Source organism: Myotis davidii, unplaced genomic scaffold (assembly GCF_000327345.1).
Source record: "Myotis davidii unplaced genomic scaffold, ASM32734v1 scaffold1121, whole genome shotgun sequence".
NCBI classification, from domain to species: Eukaryota; Metazoa; Chordata; class Mammalia; order Chiroptera; family Vespertilionidae; genus Myotis; species Myotis davidii.
In genome coordinates, this window is record NW_006291439.1 from 128,775 (window position 1) to 141,723 (window position 12,949).

At 60.5% G+C, this 12,949-nt stretch overlaps 2 protein-coding genes across 4 annotated transcripts in view; both read right to left on the reverse strand.

The window, feature by feature from the left end:
* ARHGAP30 (Rho GTPase activating protein 30) overlaps positions 1 to 6,379 on the reverse strand; it is a 16,417-nt gene extending 10,038 nt beyond the window's left edge. The window contains exons 1-2 of the mRNA XM_006764726.2: positions 6,010 to 6,379; positions 2,042 to 2,144 (exon numbers count right to left, since the gene is read on the reverse strand). Of these exons, the coding sequence (XP_006764789.1) occupies positions 2,042 to 2,144; positions 6,010 to 6,106 (200 nt within the window). The 5' untranslated portion in view covers positions 6,107 to 6,379. The remainder of the gene's footprint in view (positions 1 to 2,041; positions 2,145 to 6,009) is intronic.
* A 1,699-nt stretch (positions 6,380 to 8,078) lies between these two features.
* PVRL4 (poliovirus receptor-related 4) overlaps positions 8,079 to 12,949 on the reverse strand; it is a 13,011-nt gene continuing 8,140 nt past the window's right edge. Inside the window, exons 2-8 of one of the 3 annotated variants that reach the window (XM_015564578.1) lie at positions 11,740 to 12,030; positions 10,767 to 10,887; positions 9,798 to 9,946; positions 9,525 to 9,681; positions 9,127 to 9,202; positions 8,810 to 8,884; positions 8,079 to 8,465 (exon numbers count right to left, since the gene is read on the reverse strand). In XM_015564578.1, the coding sequence (XP_015420064.1) occupies positions 8,235 to 8,465; positions 8,810 to 8,884; positions 9,127 to 9,202; positions 9,525 to 9,681; positions 9,798 to 9,946; positions 10,767 to 10,887; positions 11,740 to 12,030 (1,100 nt within the window). In that variant the 3' untranslated portion in view covers positions 8,079 to 8,234. Of the gene's footprint in view, positions 8,466 to 8,809; positions 8,885 to 9,126; positions 9,203 to 9,524; positions 9,685 to 9,797; positions 9,947 to 10,766; positions 10,888 to 11,739; positions 12,031 to 12,949 lie in introns of all 3 variants that reach the window. The other 2 variants (XM_015564577.1, XM_015564579.1) reach the window with 2 other exon arrangements.

A 12,949-nucleotide genomic window follows, 5' to 3' on the forward strand; every position in this document is an offset into this window, starting at 1 on the left:
GTGGGAGGCAACCAATCCGCGTCTCTCTCACGATGTTTCTCTCTCTCCTCTCTGCCCCATCCCCTCCCTCCCACTCTCTAAAAATCAATGGGAAAAATATCCTCATTCCTTAGATGAGGATTAAAAACAAGATCACAAACTAGTGTGTGCAGAGGGCACTGCCGAGAAGGAAAAGCGGCCCACAGGATGGGGCTTGCAAGTCAGACTGAGGGTCTAACATCCAGAACATAAAGAACTCTTACAATCCAAGACACAAACAAAAGACTTGAATAGACATTTCCCAGAGAAGATCCGCAAGTAGCCACTATGCACACCGATGCGCAAGGTCGCCAGCTGCCAGAGATGCAGGTGCGGGTGCACACACTGCACAGCCGCTGGGACGGCTGGGACAGAGGACGGTGCCAGCGGCAGCGGGGGGAGCGATGGGGACCCTCCTGGGAATGTAAAATGATGCAACTGCTGTGGAAACAGTTTGGCGGCTCCTTTAAGTTCAACATAGAGTTACCACATGACCCACAATCCCACACCTGTGTACATGCTCTAGAGAACTGCAAGCATATGTCAACGTCCATGTGTCCATGAATGTGTATGCATGTTATTCATAACAGCCAGCAGGTGGAAACAACCCAAACAACCACTAACTGATGAGTGAAGAAACCAAATGTGGTCAAGCCACACCACGGAATATCATTCAGCCATAAAAAAGGAATGAAGTACTAGTACATGCAACAACACACATGGACTTTGAAAACAGGCCAAGTGAAAAAACACACACACAAACGTTTACAATTATATGATCCATTTATGTGAAATGGGCTGAATAGGAAAATCCATTCAGACCAAAGTAGGCTAGTAGCTGCCAGGGGCTGGGAGGGAAGGTGGGGTGATGCTTATGGCGTGGCTGCTGGAAGTGAGAAGATGCTCTGAAATGAGTGGTGACAGCTGCACAGCCTGTGAACATATAACAACCACTGAAATGTGCATCTTTATTTTATTTTTTTAAATATGTATTTTTATTGATTTCAAAGAGGAAGGGAGAGGCAGAGAGAGATAGAAACATTAGTGATGAGAGAGAATCATTGATTGGCTGCCTCCTTCACACCCTTCACTGGGGATGGATCCCAAGAGCCAGGCATGTGCTCTTGGCCAGAATCGAACCCAGGACCCTTCAGTCCATAGGCCTATGCTCTATTCACTGAGCCAAACTGGCTAGGGCTGAAATGTGCATCTTTAAGTGGTGAATTTTATGGTAGGAGAATTATACCTATATTTTAAAATTTTTTTTTTATTGATTTCAGAGAGGAAGGGAGAGAGAGAAACATCAGTGATGAGAATCACTGATTGGCTGCCTCCTGCACGACCCCTACTGGGAATCAAGCCCACAACCCTGCAACCCAGGCATGTGCCCTGACCAGGAATCATACCGTGACCTCTTGCTTCATAGGTCGATGCTCAACCCCTGAGCCACATCGGCCAGGCAACACTGATCTTTTTTTAAAAATGGAGATATAGCCAAGTCAACATATGAACCAGGAAGTCACAGTTCGATTCCCAGTCAGGACACATGCCCAGGGTGTGAGCTTGATCCCCAGTGCGGGGCGTGCAGGAGGCAGTGGATCAATGATTCTCTCTTCATTGATGTTTCTATCTCTATTTCCCTCTCCCTTCCTCACTGAAATCAATAAAAATATATTTCAAAAAATAAAAAGCTCGGTGTGTATGTGTGAGAGAGTGTGTGTGTGTGTCCTGCGTGCGCATGTGTGTATGCATGTGCATGGTATGTGTATGTGTCTGTGTATGCACATGTGTGAGTGCGCACAAGTGAGTGTGTTCGTGCACGTGTTGTGTGCGCATGTCTGTGCACGCACACGTGTGCACGCGCGTGTGTGTGAGTGTGTGTGCATGTGCATGTGTGTGTGAGTGTGTACACGCTAGCCTGGGAGAGGGAGTGCGTGGTCTCGGCCTCTCCTCCGCGGGCTCTCCTGGAGCCCCTCTCTCCACAGAGCCTGACGTCTGTGTCCTCCCCACACGCCTGACTCACCGGAGCTTCTGGATGTTGGAGGAGACCCCTGAGAGGCGGTAGATGCCATCCACCACGCCGTACTCCTCCACGAACTCCGCGCAGCTCCTCAGCACCTGGGGCACTGGGGACGCAGGGCAGACACAGAGATCAGGCCGTCGCAGGGACAGAGGGAAGCCTCGGGGAGGGGGTGGGGAGACTGAGGGCAGTGCCTATGGAATGAAACTTGTCAAAAAGACTCTCACCGGACATCAGCTCCAGCCTATCAGCCTGCCACCACCTGCCTACCCACTGGGGCGAGAGCCTGGGCATGAGCCCAGGTGGGGAGCCGCTCCCGTGGGAAGCTACACCTCATGGAACTGCAGTTTCTCGCTCTGTACTCACTGCTGGCCACTCTGGAACTATTAAAGGGCCAGCAATCTGTTAGAAAGTGTTACATAAATGCACTCCCAAGGCCAGTCTTTCCTCTGCGTCCCAAACACATGGGGACAGGGCTGACGGGGCCTCTGTGACTCACTCCCTCGGATATCACTCTGCCGCAGGAAGGTACACAAACAGCGACAGGCCTTCAGACATGTCAGTTCAGGAGAGAAGCTCCTATGTGCCACGCACTGTGGAGCTAGTCCCCACTTAACAGATAGGAAAACTGAGGCTCAAAGGACTAATGAGTGCCCAGGATCACCCAGCTAGAGCCAGGATTGAGTTCCATCTGCTCAAAGACTGCGCCATGTCTCCCCGCCCTCCCTCCTGTTACTGGGCGGTAAGCTTCTTCAGGACAAGATCTCATGTGACCCACCTGGATGTTCCTCATGTTATGTGACCTGGTGCCTCCTACGTGGGAAACCTCGAAGCCCCAGCATCCCCTGCTTCAAACCCTTTGTCACATACACACCCTCCTGCACCCCAGTCCTTAGTGCTCACCTCACAGAGACGGAATAAAATGCAAACTCTTCAGCGTGAGAGATAAGACCCTTCACACCTCGAGTCCAGGCTGCCATTTCCGCCTCAGCGCCAGCCAGTTTCCCGTCAGATCCCAGGATCAGCCCTTTGCCGCTCTCTGAACGAGGCTCGGGACCATGGCCTTCCTTGTTATTCCATGTTATTCCCTCGCCTGGAAACGCCCTCCCCTCTGACTCTGCCTGTGAGCTCCCACTCGCTCTTCAAACACACCTCACACACTGCCTCCAGGGCGAGCCCGGCTCAGGCTGTGCCCGCTCCCAGAGCCCTGAGCCTGTGCCTGCTACTTACTGCGCCTGGGAATGGCTACTTTCTCTTGTATTTATACCTTTGGACAAGTAGTCACATCCTCCCCAGCATCTAACACAGTGTTGAGACATAGCATATGTTCAGTAAATGCTTATTGATGACTCAATTAATTACCAATTATGAGAATTAGTGACATCTCTTGGAGACCAAAGATACAACACTGAGTCCTACCACCTGGCCCCCAGCGCTCTGCGCTTCTCCCACACGCCTGCTTGACTGCTCCTCTCTTCTCTGGGCTGTGGGAGACGGCCTGACGGGTGCCCCACGCTCACCCCGGGAAGCGCAGGGCCGCCCAGGGGCCACGTAGGAGCTGAGAAGCAGTCTGGGCCTATCTTACCTTTCCTCTTCTTGTCCCTTCAACACACTCCCTTCAGTCACCTACTCTTTCTCTAAAGGTTTGTGCTTTGGAAGTCATCCAATCCAAGTTCTTCGTGGAATTCAGTAAGATAGAAGCACAGAATGAAGGGACTCATGAATCCACCCATCACCATCCTAAAGCCTCCTGACACGCCTGCATCCACACCCCTGCCGCCTGCACCTCAGACCCCGGCCTGGAGGGTCAGAGGGCACAGGGGCGACCCGTACGGGATGTCCTCCCGCGGGAGGGCTCAGCGTCAGCTCCGTCAGCTCCCGCCGCTTGGCCTGAGAGCGGAGCTTCTTTAAATGCCTCACTCAGTCCCCGCCCTTCCCTGGACTTCGTCCTGGCCCGGCTCCCAACCACCCTCAGCTCCTGTGCCCGCTGGCAGGCAGACGCCAACCTCACTGAATGCAGAGCGACGGGGGTTCTCCGTGTCAGACCTGCTGCTCTCGGGGCCTGATGCGGCACCAGCATTGTTGGCGGCCACACGGCTCAGACGGAGCCTGCTGCCCCGAACCCAGGGCCTCGTCACAGGAACTACAGCCAAGCAGACACCCGCCCCCCCGCCCCCCTGCTGATTGTGGGCCTCCAGAGCAGGCCCTGAAAGAAGGCATGCGGGAGCCAAGGGAGTCAGAGCCACCGGAAATGGGTCGAGGAGTTGAGGGGGGAGAGGACAGGGTCCGAGAGATGGAGGGTTGAGGAGCCAGGGATCGAAGCGATGGGGTCAGAGGCACAAGTCACAGGGCAGGGAGGGCGGCAGAGTCCAAGGCGCAGGACCGGTCATGGAGGAGGCCCTGGAGCGTCAGAAACCCGAGGGAGGTGTCAGAGATAACGATCAGGCCTGGCCGGTGTGGCTCAATGGTTGACTCTCCACCCAGGAACCAGGAGGTCACAGTTCGATTCCCAGTGAGGGCACAGGCCCGGGTTGCAGGCTTGATCCCCGATCCCGTCAGGGGTATGCAGGAGGCAGCAGACCAAGGCTTCTCCCTCTCTCCCTCTCCCTTCCTCTCTCTCTAAAATCAGTGAAAACGTAGAAGAAAGAACTCAGTGAGTGGAGGGCTTGGGGGAGGAAGAGACCCCCTGGGAGAAGAGCTGGGAGAAGCTGCGGGATGGGGAACGAGCGTCTCAGGGGAATTCGCCGCACTGGCCCCACGGTGGGACTTTCCTTTCTGCGGGGTCTTGGGCTGGAGAAGCCACCACCAGTGTGTCTCCCCTTCACCCCACCATCTGCCCGGGCTGGGGGCCCGGCCTCACTGCCACTCTGGTGCCGAATCGCACCTCCCGAGGGCTCAGGTGGGTCCTGCGGGGGGCGGGGCGCTCCTCTCACCCTCCGGAGGCAGAGATCCGACCCAACACCCAGACGCTGTCCTCCCGAGGACGTGCCCCCGCCCCCGCCGAAAACGCTGGAGGCGGGTCAGTGTTCAACGTGGGGCGGCGGGCCCCAGGGGGAGGACAGCACCAGGATGAGGAGGAGGCACTGGGCTCGCAGAAAACTGGGGGAGGAACCTCAGCCCCATTCATCGCAGGCCCTGGGCCCAGAGCCTCCTTCTCCACACAAACCCTTCTGGCCCATCGCGAGGAGAAAGGCCCAGAGAGCCGCCGCCGCCCCCACTCTTCCTTGGGGCCCAGGCGTGCCCTTGGCCGAGCCCTGGGGATGAGGCCTCTGGGGGAGAAAAGGGGAAGAAGGTGTCTGGGGATGCGGGCGGCCCTGAGCAGGAAGCCAGCAGGAACCAGGGCCCTCCCTGCACTGCAGGGGCCACAGCTCTGAGCAGAGAAGGACAAAGAGGAAATGACAGATTGGGGGGGAGGGGGGGAGCCGGCCCCTTCTCTGGGAGGAGCTGGACCTGCCAAAACAGGCCGGGCGGGGCCGCCAGGACACCTGTGCTCAATTTCAACCAAACTGAGAAACGCGGCTGCCCCGGGAGCTGAAGGAGCGGGCTGCGTGTTGCGGGCTCAGGCCCCCGGGCTCCTCCGGGAGAGTTCCCCCCGCCTCTGCCCTTCGCCGTCTTCAGACCAGGCCTCAGGCTGCCTTGCTCTCTGGGCCCCAGGTCCACAGCTTCCCCTGCCCTCCCCTTTGCACAAAGGGACCAGGAGGGGCCCAGAGACGGGAGGGGCTGTCCCCACCTGGACCCTCACCTGTGGCCCAGCCAGGCTGCAAAGGGCACTCTCCTCACCAGGACCCACCCTAGTGCCTCCTCGGACTCTCCCAGGCCCTGGTCCATCCCTCCATTCGGACCCAAGGACCCGCCATGGCCCCACGGAGGGCCCTGCCTTCTTCACGCAGCTTCCTGCCTCGCGGCCCATCGCCTGGTGGGTGGCGCCCAGCCCCTCTCCCTGCGAGCATCTCCGCTCCTGAAGCGCCTACCGTCCTGGCCCGAGTGCTGCAGGTGGTCCTGCAGGTCGCACCCGAACACCCGCTCCTTCGAGCTGCCCTTCTTCTTGCCTTTCTGCCGAGACTTCATGGTCGGAGCCCAGGCCTCTGGCCCAGCCACCTCCGTCCCCCAAAACCTTTGGCCTACGGGTCCCCCAGGAAAGTCCTAGCCAGCCTACGGGCTTGGCCCAGCCCAGGGGGCAGGGCTCCGAACTGGGGGTGGAGGCGGCCTGGGCAGCAGGCAGCAGCTCCTGCCTCTGGGGCTCCGGCCGCGCGGAAGTGGTGGTGGAAGAGGAAGCTGCCAGGACCCCGGCACAAAACTGTCTCGTGGCCGACCTGGCACTTGCCCCTCAGCCTGCTCAGCTCGGAGGGCAGGAAGCAGCGCAGCGCCCCAAACCCGCTTCCTGTTAGAGCATCTTTCAACCACAGGGCGGGGTGGGGGAGGTAGCTGACATTCACATCCTCACACGTTGCTGGGCTCTGCCCATTGGTCGAGGGGCGGTGATGTCAGAGTCCTGGGGTGAGTGTGCGGCTGGGGTGTGAGCAGGTGACGGGCACATAGAGCCAAGAATGCTGGGTCCCAGGTAGAGACCTGAGCTGGTCCCCAGCGAGGCAGCTCGGAGCTGTGCCCACACACACAGGAGGGAGGGCCAGGCCCGCCGACAGCCCTTCACACGGGGACCTGGAAACCCTTCCCGCTCGAGCCTCCGGGGAACTCCTCTGTGGTTTGGCTTCTTTGCCTGCCTCCCCGCCTGTGCTGCCCACGGGCCCTGCCTGCTGCCCCCCTCCCGCCCCCATCTCACAGATCCTCCCGGGACCACAGGACGGCGCTGAGGCCGACAGCGGGGTCCAGGCTTACGCAGCTCAGGGGGCAAGACAGGAACAAGGCCAAACAGGTATCATCTGTTTATTTAAAAACAGACTATCATTTTACGTACAAATATGGACATATTTACATAGAATGTACATGCTAGGTCCCAGATCCAAGCCCTGGGCTGGCTGGGGAGCAGGGCGGGTCTCTCCTGTGACCAGGAGCCGCATCGCAGGCCTGAGCGGTGGCCTGCAGGCGCCCAGCTGGGGGCTCTGGCTGCATGTGTCTGAGTAGACCAGGCAGAAAGGGGCCTCGTCTCACTGCAGCCTCCAACCACAGAAACGGTCAGAAAAGCCCTGAGGTGGTGGCCCCCAGGCCCCAGGGGAAGGAGCCAGTCTGGCCCCCAGCAGCCCCTTCGCATCCCCTGAACCCCCACCCTCTCTCCTCAACAACTGAACCAGGAACCCTTGTCACCAAGTCCCAACAACCCCCCACAGGTCCACAGGCGAAGAAAGCAGAGGGGCTCAGGGGACAGGGGCCGACCCTGCCCTCCGGGGCCGCTGCCACTCCCACCCGCAGGCCCCTGGCTGCAGGCTCCCTCCCAGAGGCCACCTGGGCGTCCCGGGCAGGTCTGTGCCGACAGCCTCACTTCAAGGAATGAGACCCTTTCATGTAAGTGAAAAGCTTGTTTACAGTCTTCCTCTTATTAAAGGGCTCACAGCGCCGGTCCTTAAAGAGGTGCAGGCAGCAGGCCCAGCCACTAGAGGGCAGAGGGCTTCTCCTGTGGGCGCTGGAGCCTCTGGGGACCAGGCTGGCTTCACACTCGCCCGCGGGCTCCAGCGCTGGGAGCCCCGCTCCGATCAGGAGCCAGAACCCAGCTCCAGCTGTGCCCGCACACCTGGAAGTGCCCACAGCAGCTCCACCTCTGGCCTCCAGCCTCCGCATCATTATAATACTGCTCTGGGGTCTGACGAAAACACCTGTTCGCAGGTGGAGGGCATGCAGCCACACAACTCTCACGCCGCTGCCGGGGCCTGGGCACAGCAGTACCGGGCCCTGGACCCTGACAGATGGCTTGACGCGCAGCACAGGCTCCCTCCTCACACACAGTCGGCACACGCACACACACACACACACACGCACACACGCGCGCGCGCACACACACACGCGCGCACACGCACACACACACACATACACACGCGCGCGCGCACACACACAGTCGGCACACACACACACACACACACACACTGACCTGCGCACACAGCAGGGACTCAACCAATGGAGCCATCTGGGTATCAGACACAAGGGCTGGAGGAAAAGGTCGCACAGTCAGCGGGGAGTGGGGGGCGAGATGAGCTGAAATCCTCACGTCAGCAGAGGGAGCCGGGCTTTGGGAGGTGGGCCGGGGTCACACCAGGTGCCCCCGCCCGTTGATGTAGATGCCGTTGCCCGTGGGCTTGGCCCGCAGCGTCCCGTTCTCCTGCACGAAGTGGCTCATGGCCTGCTTGATGCCCTCGTCGCGGTCCTCCTCCCCCTCTGTCCGCTCGCAGCCAGAACTGGGCGCCAGCAGCTCTGTCTGGGTCTCGATCTCCCGCACGGTGGTCAGTGTGGAGTAGCTGCGACCTTCCGGCTCTTCACTCTGGAGGCCAAGGGCAGAGGGCATGTCAGGAACCAAGACAGGGCAGCCATACCCTGGGGCGGGGGGCGCGGAGGGGCAAGGTGGAGTCGTAGGTCAAGCATAAACAGGGGTCAGGGGTCATGGCTGTCTCAGAGGCACTGGGCATGAGAGGAGGAGCTGGGAGCAAGTGCTGGGTGTGGGGACAGAAATGGAGATGTAGGTGGAGCAGGAGGGCAGGGTGGGGCCGTCTGAGCCAGGCTGAGGGGCAGGCCAAGGACAGGGAGGGGCCACTGACCCCCGCCCCCACTGGGAACAGGACAGGAGCTGAGGAGAGTGGTGGGGGCGCAGTGGGGCCGGGGCCTCACCATCACAGAGCAGCTACTGTTGTCCTTGAGACTATCGGGATGGCCCTCGGCTCTCAGCCCTACACTCTCCTCCGGCTGCAGGGCCGGACACGGGGAGTCAGGACAGGGCTCGGCCCCACCTCTGTCTTCCACCAGCTCCTCCCTGACCACCACTCCCCCAACCCACAGCCCATTCCCTCCTGGACACAAACATCCTCGTGCCCCCACCCCCCAGGACCAGTGCTGATGGGGCTGCCCGAGGACCCAGGGAACCGAAGCAGCTATGAGTCAGCGGCCAGCCCGACAGAGGGCTGTGCTCCTGGGCAGAGGGCACCCACCTGGCTCCTGGGGTCCGAGTGGTGGGAATGCAGCCTCCGGATGGAGTTCTCCCTGGTCAGGGTCAGCTCCTCCTCACTGGGAAAGACACCCCTTGGTCAGGAGCGGGACAGAGGTGAAGCCCCCGGCCGGGCCTCTGGGAGACCGGGCCCTGGGTGATGTGCTGCCCCTGCAAGTGTGCTCGACGGCTGTGGCGGCAGCATGGCTGCGGAGCATGTGCGCATGCAAGTGTGTGTGCATGGTGACACCTGGGTGTGTTGATCCTACCCTCAAAGGCAGCGAGGTCCTCCTCATGCAGCCGTGGCCCAGACCCCGAGCCCCAGAGGCCCACCCCCTTTCCTCTCCGCGGTCCCCCCACCGCCGCCTGTCTCCTCCGTCCCCAGGAGCGGCCAGTACTCACTACTTCTGGGTCATCTGCCGGGCCTTGCGCCGATGGTATCGTGACATCAGCACCACCACCACCACCAGGAGGCAGAGGAGGAGCCCGGCGATCACACCCACCACCACCACGGAGGCCGACACCAGGTCCACCTGCTTCCCCGTGGCCTCCGCAGGGTCTGCTGGAGACAGGCTGCCTGAGCGGGAGCCCAGTTCCCGCGCCGTCCACACAGAGCAAACCTCACCCCGCCCCGCAGCCCGGCCCTCTGCTCGCTGCTGTGGCCCCCGAGCTTACCGAGCACCTCCACGGTGACCTGGGCCTCCCGCCAGGAGAGGTCATTGCTGACGTGGCAGACGTAGACGCCACTGTGCTCCGCAGTCAGCGGGGGGAAGCCCAGGGTGTCCCCTTTCACGCGCACCCCGCTCGGCAGAGGTCCGTCCAGCCTGGAGGACAGGGAGCTGATGGGGGCTGTGGCCGCACCACCGACGTGCCCAGGCCTTGCTCCCCTTCCCGGCCCCATGTCGTCACCCGGTGCCGCAGGCCGTTCCCACGGTGCCCCTCCCACCCAGGCAGGTCCAGGCAGAGGCCCTCCACCCTGCCGCTCAGCCTGACCTGGGCGCCCTCCACACGCGCATGCCATCCCACATGCTCCCACGGCAGCACATCACCCAGACTGGGCACCAGGCACCTCTGGCATGAAGTCCACAACAGGACACTTCATTCCTGTCTGGGCTCAGACGTACTTGGAAAAAGTGACTGGCACCCCACCCCCACGGCACGTGCACAGGCAGGGCAGGGCCTCAGGCACAGGCCACGTGCGCCCGAGGCACCCACATCCGTGCGCCTGACCCTCCCTGAGTCCCTGGACCTCAGACCCTGGAGAAAGCCAAGTGCTTCCAGGGCAGGCACCACCGTGGGTCACAGGAGCGTTGGTTCAACAGCAGTTACAATCAGCTGCATCCTGTGGTCTCACCCCCTTTAGGAACTGATGTGCATGTATGAAATGTTAATACTTAAGGACTTCGTCGTGTAAAAGTTAGGAAAAAAGCCAAGGTCTTTATTGGCTGGTTCTCTAAAATGATCGCATACCCGAGACTCCCCATGCAAGCCGATGCCACTTGGTGACCACGGCTGTTCTTGCGTTGGATGAGCCTGTGCCCCAATTTACCTGGGGCTCAAACTATCCGTCCAGCCCCTCCTGAGCACATGCTGGCCTGAGAGAAGGTCTGGGTCCGAGCGGCCCTCCCCAGGCCAGGCCCTCACCGTGTCCAGTTGTAGGTGGGCGGGGGCTGCCCCTCACTCAGGCACTTGAGTGTGGTGCCTTCTCTGCCGATCTGCCACAGCTTTTGGTCTTCCAGGCCCCGCACAGAGGCCTCTGCAAGGTCTGGGGTGGAAGGTGGGAGGAGAAAAGATGGGAATGGTGGCTCTGATCTTGCTGTTCCTTCAAGGGCCCCCACCCCAGGCTCCACCGACCTGAAAGAGCCTCCCCTGCCTTCTCCTTCCCACTCACTGGTGCCAACCCAGCCCCCACCCCCACCCCTGCACCCGGCCCGTGGTGCCTCGCCACACAGCGCCCTCTCCTCTCTGGGCTCAGAGGGTCCTGGGGTACAGGGTGCAAGGAGCCCCTGCGTGCCACAGTAACTCGTCCCGAGCCCTCCCGCCGACGTCCCGCGGAGCTGTACTGGTTCATGCTCCCTGATTCTTGGGAAGCTAAATATCTACTATTCCATTCATTTCCTTAACAAACATCTGCTGTGGACCCACGCTGGGCCACGCTGGGTTAGTCTGAGTCAGAAACAGTCCTCACCCCCAGAGGCCCCACACCTCCTGCCAGGCCCCCGCTGCTCTGCGCTCCTCCCTGCACTGAGCCCCCCGCTGCTCTGCGCTCCGGGCCCTAGTTCCCACGGGAGCCCTGACATGGGTCTGACTCCCCTCCTCTGCGGAGGAAGAAACGGAAGCCAAAGGGGAGAGCGGCAGCTGGCAGCAGCTCCCATCCCGGCCTGGACACCCCACCAAGTGCTTTCAATTCCTAGTTCACGTGTGATTCTCCCAACCAGCCTTTTAGGTCAGAGGCCAAAGGTCATCTGGGTGGGCTCCCCCAGGCCTCACCTCTTGGACTGGTGCTCTCTCAGCCACATGCTGTGGCCACAGGACCCGGCTGGCCTGACAGTGGGGCTCGGCTCTCAGGATCTCAACCCTGAAGCCCACGGGGCCCCACCCAAGACCCAGTACTCACAGGCCACCCGCAGGATGTGGGTGATCCTCTGGTCCTGGAGCAGGCCCGGGTGGGAGACCACGCAGGTGAGGGGCCGCCCATTCATGCTGCGGCTGGGCACCAGGCGGAACTCTGAAGTGACAGCCGCCGAGCGGGAGTGCTCAAAGGTGCGGCTGGACGTCGTGCCCTTGACCTCTGTGTCCCAGGTCACGTTGGGAGCCGGGCTGCCCTCAGCTGTGCAGGAGGCGGCCAGTGTCAGGCCCTGGCCCTCTTCTAGCGCTGGACCAGGATTCAGTGAGGGCAGGGGAGGCACTGCAGGTGGGGGAAGGGGGTCATGGTCTGCACCCTGTCAGGAGGCCCTGCCCCATCCCAGTTCCATTCCCACCCGCCGCTGTTCTCTTATTTCACCAGGAAAGATACCAGGTGAGTGGCAGAATCTCATCTGACTGTATACCTGACCGCTGTTTGTATTTTTTACAATGAGCATGGGTTACTTTTAATGAAAACAATGAACTAATTAAAGATAACGTATATAATAGTAATAGGCACCACTTATTACGCACTTGCTAAGTGCCAAGTATTATGCTAAACACTTTACAAACAGCATCTCATCAGTCCTGCCAGCAAGCCATTGAGGTGCACAGGTATGGCTGTTCCTGTCCCATCGAGGACCAGAGCCTCAGGCAGGGAAAGGCTGCCCCGGACCTGGCTCTTGGCTGCTCAAGCCGGGTTCACACTCCTATTTCCTATAAGGCTGGCGACTGGGGAGATGACAGACCTGTTTTATCTTCATAACATTCTCAGCCTAAACCCAGGATGGAAAAGACTTCACTTGGCCTTCGGTTTGGGGCTTCCACCGACCACAAGCGCCCACCGGGCAAAGCGGGGACTTAAAGGGTCACTGTGGTCTGACCACACTCACTGAGGTCCAGGCCAAGAGAGGCATTAGACCCCGGTCCTGCAAGGCACCTGCCACCCCTGGGCCCCACGCGGAGCCCAGGTGCTGAGGGGCTTTGACCAGCGTCTGCTGGAAGCGGGTGAGACCCAGTGAGCGCGGCGGGGGCGGGGCAGGTCCGGGGCCCACCCGGAGGGCTGGGGCTCCGGGAGCTGAGAGCCGAGGGTGCAGGTGAGAACTGGCTGGGCCCTGTCGCCCGAAAGAAACCGAGATGGAGGTGTCAGGAAGAACTTGCGTTAAATGGCTCCTCCCAAGGCTGAGCCGGGGGCACCGAGG